The 13,646-nt window shown below is 50.2% G+C and overlaps 1 protein-coding gene across 8 annotated transcripts in view; it reads right to left on the bottom strand.

The window, feature by feature from the left end:
• ADCYAP1R1 (ADCYAP receptor type I) overlaps positions 1-13,646 on the bottom strand; it is a 58,976-nt gene that overhangs the window by 15,458 nt on the left and 29,872 nt on the right. For 5 of the 8 annotated variants that reach the window (XM_046670485.1, XM_046670484.1, XM_046670486.1 and 2 more), the window contains exons 6-14: positions 13,494-13,535; positions 10,988-11,097; positions 10,246-10,343; positions 9,637-9,769; positions 8,608-8,761; positions 8,129-8,189; positions 7,502-7,571; positions 3,338-3,429; positions 352-435 (exon numbers count right to left, since the gene is read on the bottom strand). In XM_046670485.1, coding sequence (XP_046526441.1) covers positions 352-435; positions 3,338-3,429; positions 7,502-7,571; positions 8,129-8,189; positions 8,608-8,761; positions 9,637-9,769; positions 10,246-10,343; positions 10,988-11,097; positions 13,494-13,535 — 844 coding nt within the window. The remainder of the gene's footprint in view (positions 1-351; positions 436-3,337; positions 3,430-7,501; positions 7,572-8,128; positions 8,190-8,607; positions 8,762-9,636; positions 9,770-10,245; positions 10,344-10,987; positions 11,098-13,493; positions 13,536-13,646) is intronic. The other 3 variants (XM_046670488.1, XM_046670490.1, XM_046670491.1) reach the window with 1 other exon arrangement.

Here is a 13,646-nt window from a genome sequence, read left to right as displayed (position 1 = left end):
CCTCACCCTCCCCTTTCTGAGCCAGCTGGCTTCTCAAGGAGGAAAACTCTGGACCCAGGAAAAGGCAGGTTAACCCTGACCCCAGAATCGAGCTGAGCCCTAACCCATGGCCCAGACAAGTCGAGCCAGAGCAACGTGGAGCCCTGACCCAGGCCCACATTCCATGCCTGGCCACTGCTCAAGACCCCAGCCACTCATTCTGCCAGACGCACCAGGTGAGAGGGCGTGGGTGGCTCAGCGCCACTGCCCCCTGCAGGGGCCCAGCCCCCACCAGGCCCTTCTGAGGCTGGGTCAGGGGCGCCGACTACGGAGGACAAACCCTTAGCATCTGAGCAGCTGGAACCAACCTACAGGAAAGGGAGTGAATGATGGTCTGAGGGCACAGGCAGGGGGTCCTCTTGGGCTTTCTTGGGGACTCCCAGTCTTAAATTTGTTCTGGAAACAGAGGAAAAAACCAGAAAGCTGTTGTGGGCAGATCTGAAGGGGCTTCTCAGCCTAACACATAACTCTGGTGGCCCAAGGGTACTTGGGCACAGCTCTGGAATCCCCCTCTCCCACCACACCCTGCCCTTTCCAATCCCCCCACAGGCTCCCCTCCCCCATAGCAGACCCCTCCCAGCTCAGAGCACTCCCCGTGGGGCCGTTTTACACAAGGCTAGAACCCACTGGGGCCTCATCTTCCAGGAAGCCTTGTTTATGTACTTGTTTAACACCATCTTCTCCCTGCAAGTTCCTTGCAGACAGGAATGATGGTGTAGTGGAGCTTGGAGTCAAGGGCCTGCCTGCCTGCAGCGACGGCTTCACTCTCTCCTACTGGATTCATTTCACTTCCCTGATAACTAGCTCCCTCAGCTGTGAAATGGGGATTATATTTAACAGTCGGTTACCTATCCCACAGATTCACTGGGTGTCTGTGCATCCACTGTTCAGGGACTGAGGTGCAAATGTTTCTCAATGCTCTGCAGTTCTTAGCAGCATTGTCACTTGGACTATCTATCCCTCACGTCTGCCAACAGGGTCTCCTTGACCCCAGAAACACTCAAACACGTTGCTGAATTTAATGGGATTAAGCGGATCCCTTGTCCTGCGTCAGCCCTCCCACCTGGCTGGCAGACCACATCCATCTGAACTTTTAATCTTTGCGGCTTGAGACTAGCATGGCTTTAGCTTTCTCTAACAAAAAAGGATTTGCTGATATTACAGGGGGATTTTTTACACAGTAAAAGCAAACCAACTAGCTGGTTCTTTCAATGTTTGTACTTAAGTGTATAAACCACGTACTAATTACAAATGGTTCTTATCTATTTATGAGGAAGGCCTGACAGCACCCTACAGCTCTCAGGCTTCAAGGGATAACTTGAAAACCCTGGCCCCACACTTCCCTCCTACCAGACCCAGGGTTGGGGCGGGGGGCGGTCCTTGCTGCCTGGGGTAAGATGTTTGGGCTGGTAAAGCGTGTTCAGCGGTTAGTAGCGTGTCCTTATTTAGGCTGCCCTGAGCCCCTGTGTGCGTCCCTGCACATGCAGAGTGAGGGGAAGCCAGGAGAGCACCCCCAGAGAAGCCAGGAGAAGAAACAGATCCAGCAAGAAGCAGGGGGCGGGACCCAGGCTGCTAGAGCTCCAAGGAGAGATGAGGCAGACTTAGGTACCCACCACTCAGAAGTCCCAGGCAACTGAGAGTGGAGGAGCCAATCCACTCCCTAGCAGAAGAAACTGGGGCCAGACACAGGGACACAGTTCCTGACCCTGGACAGGACAGTGAGGGGAGCAGCAGTGCCCTGTTTTGTGAGTCCTTGAGACGAAGGCAGGGATGATGTCTCTAGGGCAGTTAGTTGGTTGCAGAGAATGGGCCCCACTGGCCCCCCAGTGCAGGGCCTCAGAGACTATGACTCACATGGATGAACAACTTTCGACTACATAACATAACATACATGTAAACAGAAGTTGGTAAAAACTTGCAAGAACATGGGGAAAAAAAGACAATAAATGGACAGGAAAAAGGGAGGGGATGGGGGGTCTTTTCCAATGTAATGACATCATCCTACATGCAGGGAAGACAAGGCTGACCATGCCAGACCCTGGGCCGACCCCCCACCCCTGGGGAAGGTGTTCCACAAGGCAGGGGCCCAGGCTGGAAGACAGACCAGGGGCAAGCTCTGTTCCCCGGGGAAGCCCCAAGGAGCCTGAGGGAAGGATCTGGGACTGGTCTCTGAGCAGTTCCTGCCTCTGCCTGTCTCCAAGAGAATGGCTGGATAGAGGGAACCCTCTGCTGGGGTCTCTGCTGAGCCACTTGTCCACTGGGCAGACAATCAAGGTTCTGAGCCCCAGACTGGGGTCTCTGATGAAGGCAGGACCAAGCACCCACTGAGGCCATGAGAACACCTCAGCTCCCTTCTAACCTGCTCTCTTCTCAACCTGAGGAAGCAACACATATGGGTTCTACCTTGCCCACGGATGGACCCCAGAGACTGTCCTCAGATTCTCTATGCTCATCTTACCCCTCCAGCCAACCAGAGGGGACCAACCTTCCTCCTCAGCATCAGAAGTGTCCCCACATCCTACACATCCAGCTGGTCATGCTCCTGATCACGAGGTAAGAAGGGTGAAGTGCAAGCTACTTGGTCTGACTCAGAATGGATCGAGGGCTGGGAGAGGGCTGGGACAGAGCAAGCAGGGGTGAGCTGTTAGGGATGTGACTGCAAAAACTCTCATAGGAAACAAACCAAATGGCTACAGAAGTGGACAAAACCCTACACTCAATGGTAAGAGGTTGCCCACAAACCCATCAACCAAAACCATATCAGACGGTCCTCTGCTCAGGGAGGAGGGAGTTGCACAAGGAGGACCAGATTCAGAAGTAGAGCTGCCCTGAGGGGAGGTGAGGAAGGAAAAGAATCCTCACTTCCAACACCCAGACTGGCAAGAACGTCCACCTCACTCGCTAGTGGGGGCTGAGCAACCTGTACACGCTGGGCTGAGAGTGGGGATCACAAGCTTCCCATGGAACTAAGATCCCCAAGGGAAATCCAACTTCTAAACCACCTTAGGAGATCTGGCGTTTTCCATCTTGATTTTCCTAGTGTGACAAGGGATCTGCCAGTCTCTTCCTCTCTCTTTTCCCTGCGATGTGATCAGCATGTGAATTAGGAACTCCTAGGTTGCCTGAAGGATGGGAGGGCAACTATATTTTAAAGGCACTTTAATCAGAAGGAAATCTTGCAAATGCCCACGCTAGGTGACCCTATGAGCAAAGTCCAGGCCTTCTCCTGCCCGTGACCTGAGTACAGGGCCCACATAGCTGTTAGGAGTGACTGTGGCATTCACACAGTGGTACTTACAAGTAGATGCTGGACTCATTGCCTCCCATGTCTGGAGACTGAAGTTTCTGCACAAGGATGACGATGATGCCGATGAAGAGCACAAAGTTAACCTGAGGAACAAAGAAATAGTGGATGGAAACGATTCTGGGCAAAGACTTTCCATACCCCTGCCTCTGCCTAGGCTGTTATTCCCCCAACAGGGCCTTCCCACCTCCAGTCAAGATCCATCTAGACTTATAATCCAAGATGGCAGCATGGGAACACTCGTTATCTCCCAGCCTCCTACGATATCATTGAAATGACAAGAGAAATAGAAGAGAAAGAATTCCATAGGAGTATTGAGAAACAGGATAGAGAGTTACAAGTGAGCCAGAAAAGTGAGTAATTTCTGGAAGAGAAAGGGCAAACAGGATCAGGATGATGGAAAAGCTATAATGCCAAACAGAGAAGAGGCTACCGCAGAGGTGAGAGCTGTCCTCTGGAGAAACTCCAAGTTCAGAGGCACTGAATGTGGAGAACCGGAAAGGACAACCATGAGCATTATTAATTACAGGACAGCTGGGAACAGCAAGAGTAGCATTTACCCTCAGAGGAAGATCAGGGACAAAAGCTCTCTAAGCCAAGTGGGAAGCTGTGTGTAGGTGAGAAAGGAGGCGGGAGGGGAGCAGATACACAGAAACGAGGCACAACGAGAGGACCACACAGGAACATCTTCCCGACGGAGAGGAGGCAGTGCCCAGGGAAAGAAATGTAGAGCCTAGCACTAACTTATTAAAAATAATAAATACTGAAAACAAAATAGCTAAGAACTCAAATCGAAAGCCAGGGAAAGAGCACCACAAACTTGACTTATATGAGAAGGAAATTAATAAAGATAAAAATTCATTATAAAGAAACAGGGAAAAAAGTAGACTTGATCAATAAAAATAAATTTCAATTTTGGTTTCGTTTAGTTGTTTGTTTTCACAGATCAATGAAAGTGATGCAGTATGCCCCCGAAGGCAGGGGCCCAGTGGTCATGTCCTCTATTACCTGCCCATTGTCTAACTGGTACCTGGAACTTAGCACAGGAAACAGTGCTAAGTGCATGTGTTAGTCCACCCAAAAGGAGAAAATGCAAGTAAGCAAATTTAGGGATGAGACAGAGGACAAGACAACAGATATATACAATATTTTAAGTCAACGGAGAAAATCAAACAAAATGGGAAAATATAAATTAACAAAATCAAATCTGAAAAGATGCAGAAAATCTGAGTAAAGCAATGACCCCAGAAGAAATTCAAAAAGTAATCAAAGATATGTGCAATAAAAGGCACCAGGGCCAGATAATTTTATAGGCTAGTTTCATAACACCTTAAGGGAAATGTAATTTACTTACTGCAGTCACGCATCGCTTAACAGCAGGGCTATGTTCGGAGAAATGTGTCATTAGGCGATTTCACTACTGCGGGAACATCACAGAACGCACTCACACAAACCTAGATGTCATGGCCTACTACACCCCTAGGCTATACACTACTAATCTTACGGGACTACCGTCATATACATGATCCGCCGTTGACTGAAACGTCATTATACAGCACATGACTGTACTTAGTTGCTTAAAAGCAAATAAAAAGAAAGGCTCCCAAATTCCCTATGAGGCTAACAAAATCCTGCTACAAAACCCAGATAAGGACAGAAAGCACACACAGCCACACAGCCACACACACACACACACACACACACACAGGCACACACCTAAAACCAGAGAACTTACAAAGAGCAATGCAAAAATTATAAATAAAATATTAACAAATAGAATTTAGCAGTGTAATAAAAAAACGAACAGATCATAGCCATAAAGATTACGCCAGGAATGCAAAAAGAATCAACTAATACTCGTTACATTAATAGATTAAAACAATAAGCTACCATTATCCCGCATAAGACTGGTGAATAGTTCAGTAATCAAAACAAAGATGAAATTTAAAAATAAATCAGCAAAGACACAAGATAGGAGCACTCCTGTAGGCTGCTCATGGAGGGCAATTTGATATCCATGAAAATGTTAAATGTACACATGCTTTGTCCCAGAAATTCCACTCCCAGAGATTTATTCTCAAGACATATTCACACATGCTCAAAGGCAGGCACAAACACATCCATTGAAGCATTGTTCATAACGAAGAAAAACTGGAATACTATAATCGTCCATTACTAAGGGAAGAATGGCTTCAAGAAATGTCTCCAAAACACATTTGACAAAATTCGACACCTATTCCTGACTTTAAAAAAATACACACTGAAACAAGCCAGGAAGAGGAACTTTCCTAAGTCACTGAAGGGGAATGTCCCAAATCTATAGCAAACATCATCCTAACAAAACCAAGGAATAAATGGTATAAATACTGGAAAGGAAGAGTATAAACTATTTTCATTCATAGACTGTGTAATTTTCTACCTAGAAAATCCACAAGAAACAACTGAAAAGGGATGAGAACTAATAAGAGAGTTTAGAAAGGTAACCAAGAAAAGAAAAAATAAATAAAAACTAATAGCTTCCCTCTGCACCAGTCGTAACCCACTAGAAAATAAATGAAAGAATGATTCCAGACACAATAAAAGCACAGACCAAAAAACACCTCAGAGGTAAATTCAACAGGACAACTGAAAAACTGCACAAGATGACACACTGAGAAAGACTGAATAAATGGAGAATCATGCCATGTTCTTGGAGAAGACTCAATGTTTTAAGAAAATTATCTTCCAAATTAGTTTATAAATCCAATGCAATTCCTACAAAAATCTCAACCAGACTTTTTTTGCAACTTGACAAGGGTATTTGAAAATCCACCTGAAAAAGTAAATGTGCAAGAAAATTCTGACAAAAAAAAAGAATAAAGAAGAGGAAATTAGCATACCAGCTATCAAAACATGCTACCAGGTTACAGTAACTAGCACAATGGGGAGTTCGCCATGGGAACAGCCAATAGATTAGTAACATAAAATAGAAAGTCTGGCGCCAAACACAAGAAGATGACATTGAGCGTTTATGATAAAACAACATTTCAACATAATGGAGAAAATATGATCTATTCAATAAAAAAACCCTCAGAGGGTGGAATGTCTCTCCACTGAAAAAAATTAAATTAGACAAAATTAAGTATCATTTCATATCAGACAAAGAAATAAAATTTCAGCTGGATTAAAGATGTGCATGTAATAACCCAATCCACAAAAACGTTATAAAACAAGTAAGAAGAATATTTTTAGATCTCAGGTTGGGAAAGGCCTCTATGAACAGAAAACAAGGCTCTGAATTAGTAAAGAGAAAGCCCAATGGTTTGACTATGTAAGAGTTACACTGTCTTGGAAAAACACTTACAATATGTATTCCAGATACAGTGTTAACTATCTTTCAAAGAGTAAGAAAGACGACAACTGGGCTAGAAAAATGAGCTAAAGAAATAAATGGGTAGGGGCTGGCCCCCGTGGCCGAGTGGTTAAGTTCGCGCGCTCCGCTGCAGGCGGCCCAGTGTTTCGTCGGTTTGAATCCTGGGCGCGGACATGGCACTGCTCATCAGACCACGCTGAGGCAGCGTCCCACATACCACAACTAGAGGAACCCACAACGAAGAATACACAACTATGTACCGGGGGGCTTTGGGGAGAAAAAGGAAAAAATAAAATCTTTAAAAAAAAAAAAAAAAAAAAGAAAGAAATGGGTAATAACCAGAATAAAAACAAATTGTCAATGAACATTTGGGAAAAAAATCCTCTGCAGCACTACCAATACAGAGAAATGCACAGTAAGACACTGAGCTGCCATTATCCCCCACAAGACTGTGCAAAAGTTTAAATGACTGATATTATAAATTCAGACAATGATACGGGGTACCCATTTTGGCCCAGGAATTCCACTTTAAGGGGTTTAGTCTAAAGAAATATTCACATGGCCTCAAAATTATGCACAGAATTGTTCCTAGGAGCGTCTTTTGTAATGAGGAAAAATGGAATAATGTAAATGTCCAATAATATTGAGATAGCTAAATGATGTGTACATCCATGTTGCAGAATATAATGCAGCCATGAAAAAGAAGGAGGTTGGGCATGTGTGGTGACCTCTTTATCTCCCCTCCTGTCATGCCTTTCTGCCCAGACCCCTGTCTCTTCCCCACTCCTTGTCCCAAGGACACTCACCATTATGGAGCCAACCACAGGGCCTTTGATCACCCACCACAGAGCTGTGTTGTCATTCATGTCCCAGCAGCTGAAAGACAGAGAAAGAACACAGATTATGTGCTGGGGCCGGGGATGCCTGCAGGACACTCCCCTGGCTCTGTGGGTGGTGCTTTCTTCCCCTGCAGCTCCCTGAGGAGGGCTGGCTGGGAGGAGAGCTCCTGGGCAGGCTGCAGACCTGAACCCAGCCTGGTTCTTCAAATGCCTTGCTCCCCTTCAAGGCAGGGGTTGGAACCCAAGCGTAAAGGTTGCCAATGGGCTCCTGGGCAAGGGCCACATTTCCCCTTCAGACCTAGGGCTCTTGGGGGTGCCGCCTCACCCTCAACATTCTTCCTCCCCTCCCTAAAAGGAAAACAGACACTGGAGCAGAGTAGGGCTCCAAACTCGTGCACATTCTCTCACTGGGTTCCGGCTGAGAGGTGGCTATGCGGGTCCACCTGCAGTGGTGCCCAGGGTTGGGGGTGCAGGCTGGGCCCGGCGTTGGATGGTGTGTCTGGAGCAGTTAACATGAAGTCAGGGCAGCCACTGAGAACTCATCTGTGGGAACCTACCTGGGGCTCTGGCCCCGGCCCTCGGGCATGTACTCACCCGGTGTCATCGAAGTAGAGCCTGAGCACAGCCCACACCGACACACACACGGTCGGGGTTCCTGAGAAGAGCAAGGAAAAAAGCACTCTGATAACAGGAAAGCCAACAGGCCCAGGGTCCCCCTCAAAATTGGGCCTCCCAGGGGCCATCATTCACCCTCAGATGTGGGGGTTCTGAGCCACGGGGCATGTCTCCCTCTCAGACCCTAAGTGCTTCTCACATCCAGGCCTCCTGGGGGTCCACATCTCCCCCAGACCCGGGCTATCTCTCCTCTCAGAAGGACTCCTAAGCATGTCCTGTCTCAGTCGGTGGGCTTCCTATGAGCAGGAAGAGCAAGAAAGGGTCCAAGAAACAGAGCGTGCCGCCAGCTGGGCCAGCAGAGCACCTCCCTCCTCTCACCTGACACTCCCTGACAGCAGAACCCAGGACACACCTGGCCATGAGGCCTGAGCCTGTCCTGGCCACAGCCGGTCACCTACCCCAGCCAATAATGGTGTACCAGTAGAAGTATCGCCTCTCGGGGAAGAAGGTCTCCACCAGCAGGGTGAAGAGGTACAGGCCCTCGATGAATAGCCAGAAGTAGTTGGACACCACGCAGTAGTGGAAGAAAACCATGACAGCCTTGCATTCCACCTGCAGGGAGAGCCGTGAGGGCGGGAACGTGAGCCCCCCTCCCCTCCCTGGCCCCGCGCCGAGCCCTGAAAATCCAGCCCAGCAGGACCAGGGAGAGTCCTGAGGTTCCCTTGAGCTCCAGCGTGCTCAGGCTCCAACACCCCACGGGTCTGAAAGACTCAGCATTCGTGGATTTGAAGAGTTTAAAATTGCAGCATCCTAGGGTTCCAAGTTGAAGCCACCGGTGGAGGCAACTCTGCACCCGTCAGAAAAGGAAAGGGTGGGGTGTGAGCATAGAGCCCCCCCTCCCCAAGCTCAGCCTCCCCCACTTTACTGCCCCTTCCCCAGCCCCCACAGGCAAGCTAAGTCCCCACTGGAGGATCCTCGGTAAAATGAGGGTTTTACACATCACAAGGGTGGAGGATACCTGTGGCCCCCCAGAATCTCATAGAGACCCCGCTAAGTGTGCGCTCCCAGATCAAGGCCCCGTGCTCTGGACTGCCTGCTCTTTCCATCTTACCCCATCAGTGCCTATCTTCTCTACTTACCTCCAAAAGTATGAGGATTGGGGGGTGGTCTAGAAAGAACACCAGCCAATCGGCCCCTCGGCTCTGTCCCGGGCAAGTTAAATGATGAGGGGCCAGGCAGGCCCTCTCTCTGAGCCTAGTTTCCCCCGCAGTTAAGTGGACTTGGCACTGCCACCTGACCTTCCTCATCTGCTCTGCCAAGTACACACACTGGCCAAGGGACGGGGGTGTCTCACTGGCTACCAGCAACCTCATGGTCACTCCTGGATTTGTGTGTTCCCTGGGGACAACGCGTTAACCTGCAGGAAAACACGCGGACAGCGGGGCGTCGCAGGGCGCGCGAAAGCTGGCAGGGCTCGGCTCACTCACGGTGGAGATGAAGCAGTGGTTGCTGTCCTGCTCCGCGTAGAGGATCCAGTCTTTGATGAAGACGGAGATGGCCCTCAGCATGAACGACACGAACAGGTTCATGTGGATGAAGTTGCGGGTGCAGTGCAGCTTCCTACACCAGGGGGCCAGCGCAGGAAGAGGCCTTGAAGCCACGAACCCCACGGCACTCCAGCCCTCCACTCCAGGCTCTGCTTGGGGCCGACCCCACGCCTCTGTCTCACAGAGGTCCCCCACCTAGATCACTCCCTTCTTCCAACCTCTCTAAATCCTCACTCCCTTCCAGGCCCCTGTTGCCTGGCCCCACCATGCATGTGGCCAGACTTTTCCCTCCTGTGACCTCTCTCTATCTCAACCAGGAAGATAAAAGTGAGGAATACAGGTCTCTGCCTTGCTATAATATGGCCCCGGACAAGCCAGGTGCCCTCTCTGGGGTCAAGTTTCCCATTTGTTACCCTACGAGTGGGGGAAATGCCTTCTAAGGGAGCTCCTGGGCTGGCACCCAGGGGAAGGCGTTGGGGTGGGAGGGAGGGAGCAAGGGCTCTGAGCTGGGATGGGCTGCGCTCACTTGGACACTGATTGGGGTCTCACCGGAAGCGACACAGGATGACCATGGCGGTGGTGAGGGTGACGAGGGACGTGCTGTAGCCAACTGTGTACAAGGCCTTCACCGACAGGTAGTAATAATCCTAGAGCAGGGCGCAGACATGCAGGGCTCCATATGGGGGCTGGGGAACCCCCCCTTGAAAGCGTCCCAGGCCAGGGCCTGCCCACCTCTGGGCCCAACACCCAGCTCCTCCTTCTCTTCTCCTCCTACGGACCTCACCTCCTCCACTCCCCCATCAGTTCCTCCACCACTCCGACCCGCCAACCTCCCCATCCCCCACTGAGTACTCCCCTCTGCACAGTGTCCCGCTCTGCAGATGCTCAGTGAATGCTTATTAAAGGCAGGAGCACTGACCAATCAGAGCAGTCACCAGCCTTGGCCTTGAGAAGGGTCCAGGAGGCCCCCGCTGAGCCCAGCATTCACCCTTCAGGTGCTAGGCCATAGGAAGGCTAGGTGTCCTACAAGAGCAGCCAGGGAAGCTGGGGACACTGGTGGGGGATGGAGGAGCTCAAGAAGCAAACCCCTGCTTCTCAGCCCAGAATGAGTCAACGAAAGTCTTGCTCTCCGTGTATCTGGCGTGGGTATACAGCAGGTACTCATGAATGCTGCCTAGAGACCTGAGTGTCCCGTAGTCCCATCAGGAGTCAAGGCCCCTGATGGGAACACCCTTCCACCCACCTCCTCAGGCCCACCCTCACCACCTTCAGGTGGGGGGCAGACACTCACCTGGTCCCCAGCCTCAGATTCATATTCATCAAACCCACAGGCATCAAAATAATGAGGGAAGGGCTCCGACCACCCATCCTCCGTGCAGTTCCGGCTCACGACCCTCGTGTCTGCAGCAGAAGGAGAACTCGGTGAGGCACAGAAATGATTTAAGAGGACTCTGAAATCTGTACTCAAAAATTACTTCCTAAGTAGGAATTCCTGAAAACCCATATGCCCACCTGGGAAGCGTGGCAACCAAGGGTTCATGAAGTCCTTCACTGTCTGAGGGAAAAGAGTGACTGTTGGTGACCTCCAGCTCAGTCTTTACAAACGACACGGTGGGGGTGGGGGACAAGGCACAGGCTGACCCCTTGACAAGGGGTGAGGGGTGAGCCGGGCTGGATCCAGCCTCCTTCCTCCTGGAGCTGACAAACGCTCGCCAGAGAAAGGCCCCCGCCCCAAGCCCAGGCCCAAGGTTAGCAGTTGTCAAACTTCAGCGAGTAGAACGATGACCTGGGGTCACAATGCAGATTCCAGCATGGCCCACCCACTCAGGGATTCTGGTCCAGGAATCACCTCAGGTGACTGTGGGGCAGGAGTTCCCATCACACCTGGAGAAGCTCAGCTCTGCGTGATGCTTTCACTGGGAGCTCCGGGGCCCCCAGCAGCTGTAATATCCGGCACCAAGGGGACACATGGCTTGCTTAACTAGCAAGGACCAGATCTCCATGAACCTAGCACCAGATCTTATTAAGATATACATTTAGGTTTCTTTAAAATAACTTTTGCCTTTCCAGGTTTCAAGTGCTGCTTCCTGTCACTAATGTACTTTAATTTTCTTTTGATCAACTTTAAAGGCCATTTTGTGGGGCACTGGAGGGGGTGGGAGTCATTTGCCGGCTGCAGAACGGAGTCCGCACCACGCCTGGGGCTGCTTTAGCGTTTAAAGATTGCTCATTTCATCCTCCCCTCTCCTGATTGTCTGTAAGGGTGAACTGGGATGTCCAGGCATAGGAAGAAGGCAAGAAGCCCGCTCCACCTCCAGGCCAGCATCTGAGTGTGGCCTCAGACTGCCCTCTGCTCCAAAACCGGCTTCCTGGGAATTTACCTGGTGTCTTAGCACACATGGGGATGCTTCTTCCTTTCACAGAATTCAGGGGCCAGGAAATTGTGGACAAGAGGCATCTGCACAAATGGGGCTCCAGTACCCATGTCGCTAGAAGAATCCCCACTCTGTGACCAGGCCACCTCTGGGGAGCTCAGGAAGGAGGCAAAGGCAGAGGCCAAGACAGGAGACCCCTCTACTTTTCCAACCTCACATCCTTGCCAGTTGAGTTGGAAGATATAAGACCAGTTCTTTTTAGCCAAGAGAGTCAGAAACCTCTTCCTGGGGCTTTGGAAGCTGCAGAGGGGGTGACCCTGCTATGAAGAGAGCTCTGCCCAGAGCCAGGACATGGGTCTCCATCACTTCTCGGATTCTGAGTTCTATGACACAGGACAAGGAGGACTTCTGGAAGGCCCAGGGAGAGAAGGAGTTACTTGTGCCCCACAGTTTGAAGCCAAACCGTTCCTTCTTCCAGCAAACCCATCTCAGGCTGCTACTGGCAACTTCCTTCCAAGTGCCTCTGAACACTTCTGTCAGCAAGTCTGCACGTCCTAGGGGATCGTGGCCTTGGACAAGCCTCTTCCCTCCCCAGGCCTCATCTCCTCTCGGCTTTGCCCACATCAGGGTGGTGAAAAGAGGGAAGGGAGGCTGCTTTAAAAAACATTTTAAACTGTTCTAGAGGTAGAAGCCATTTCCTTTCTTTTATTTTCCTTCCTTTTCTTTTTCTTTTTCTAATACAGTGTGGGCTCAGAGAAATATAAACCTTTTTGTTCAGAACTATTCCATGAATTTGCCACTCTATTGTGCACATACAAATCTCCGGAAGATGAGGGCTCTTCAGATTGTCAAAACCCCGCAGTGACTGCGCCCACTTCACTCGGCTGTTTTTGCCCCAGTGATTTCCTAGGAGCACAGAATCTTAGGGTAGCGGTTCTCAAAGTGGGCGCCTGCCCCCAGACCAGCCCATCAGCATCACCTGGGAGACTGGCTAGAAATGCACACTCTCAGGCCCCTCCCCAATCCTACTAAATCAGAGGCTCTAGCAGTGGGGCCCAGAAATCCAAGTTTTAAGAAGCCCCCTGGGTGAGTGATCACAAAGTCTGAGAACCACTGCACTACAACACAGAAGTTCAAATCTATCACGGCCATCTAATCCAGTTCTTTACTTGGGCTCCACGATGGGGCTTAGAGATCTGTGCTCCCCTGAAATTGCACGCACAATGTTCTGTCTGTGCCCTTGGGTAAAACTTTCTATGGAGAAAATCTGCAGCTGTATCAGAGAAGGAAAGCAACTTGCCAGAGATCACACAGCCACAGAGAGGCATAGCCCATCCTGGAAAGGGGGGGTCTCCAGGCTCACACTTCAGCCAATGCCCTCCCTCCAGCCCGCCCATGGCCAACCTCAACTTATCCCCTTACCTGAGAGATCCAAGGAGTTAGTGTCAGTGAAATCAAAGTCGCCTGCAAAACACAGACGTGGGCATGAGTCAGAACGCTCGGGCATCGGCTTGCACCCGTCCACGGCTTACTCTCCACCATGGAAGGCCAAGGTGGCCCCTGCTCTGAAAGAGG

Source organism: Equus quagga, chromosome 8 (genome assembly GCF_021613505.1).
Source record: "Equus quagga isolate Etosha38 chromosome 8, UCLA_HA_Equagga_1.0, whole genome shotgun sequence".
Taxonomy (NCBI): domain Eukaryota; kingdom Metazoa; phylum Chordata; class Mammalia; order Perissodactyla; family Equidae; genus Equus; species Equus quagga.
This window is presented reverse-complemented; position numbering and strand designations above follow the sequence as displayed.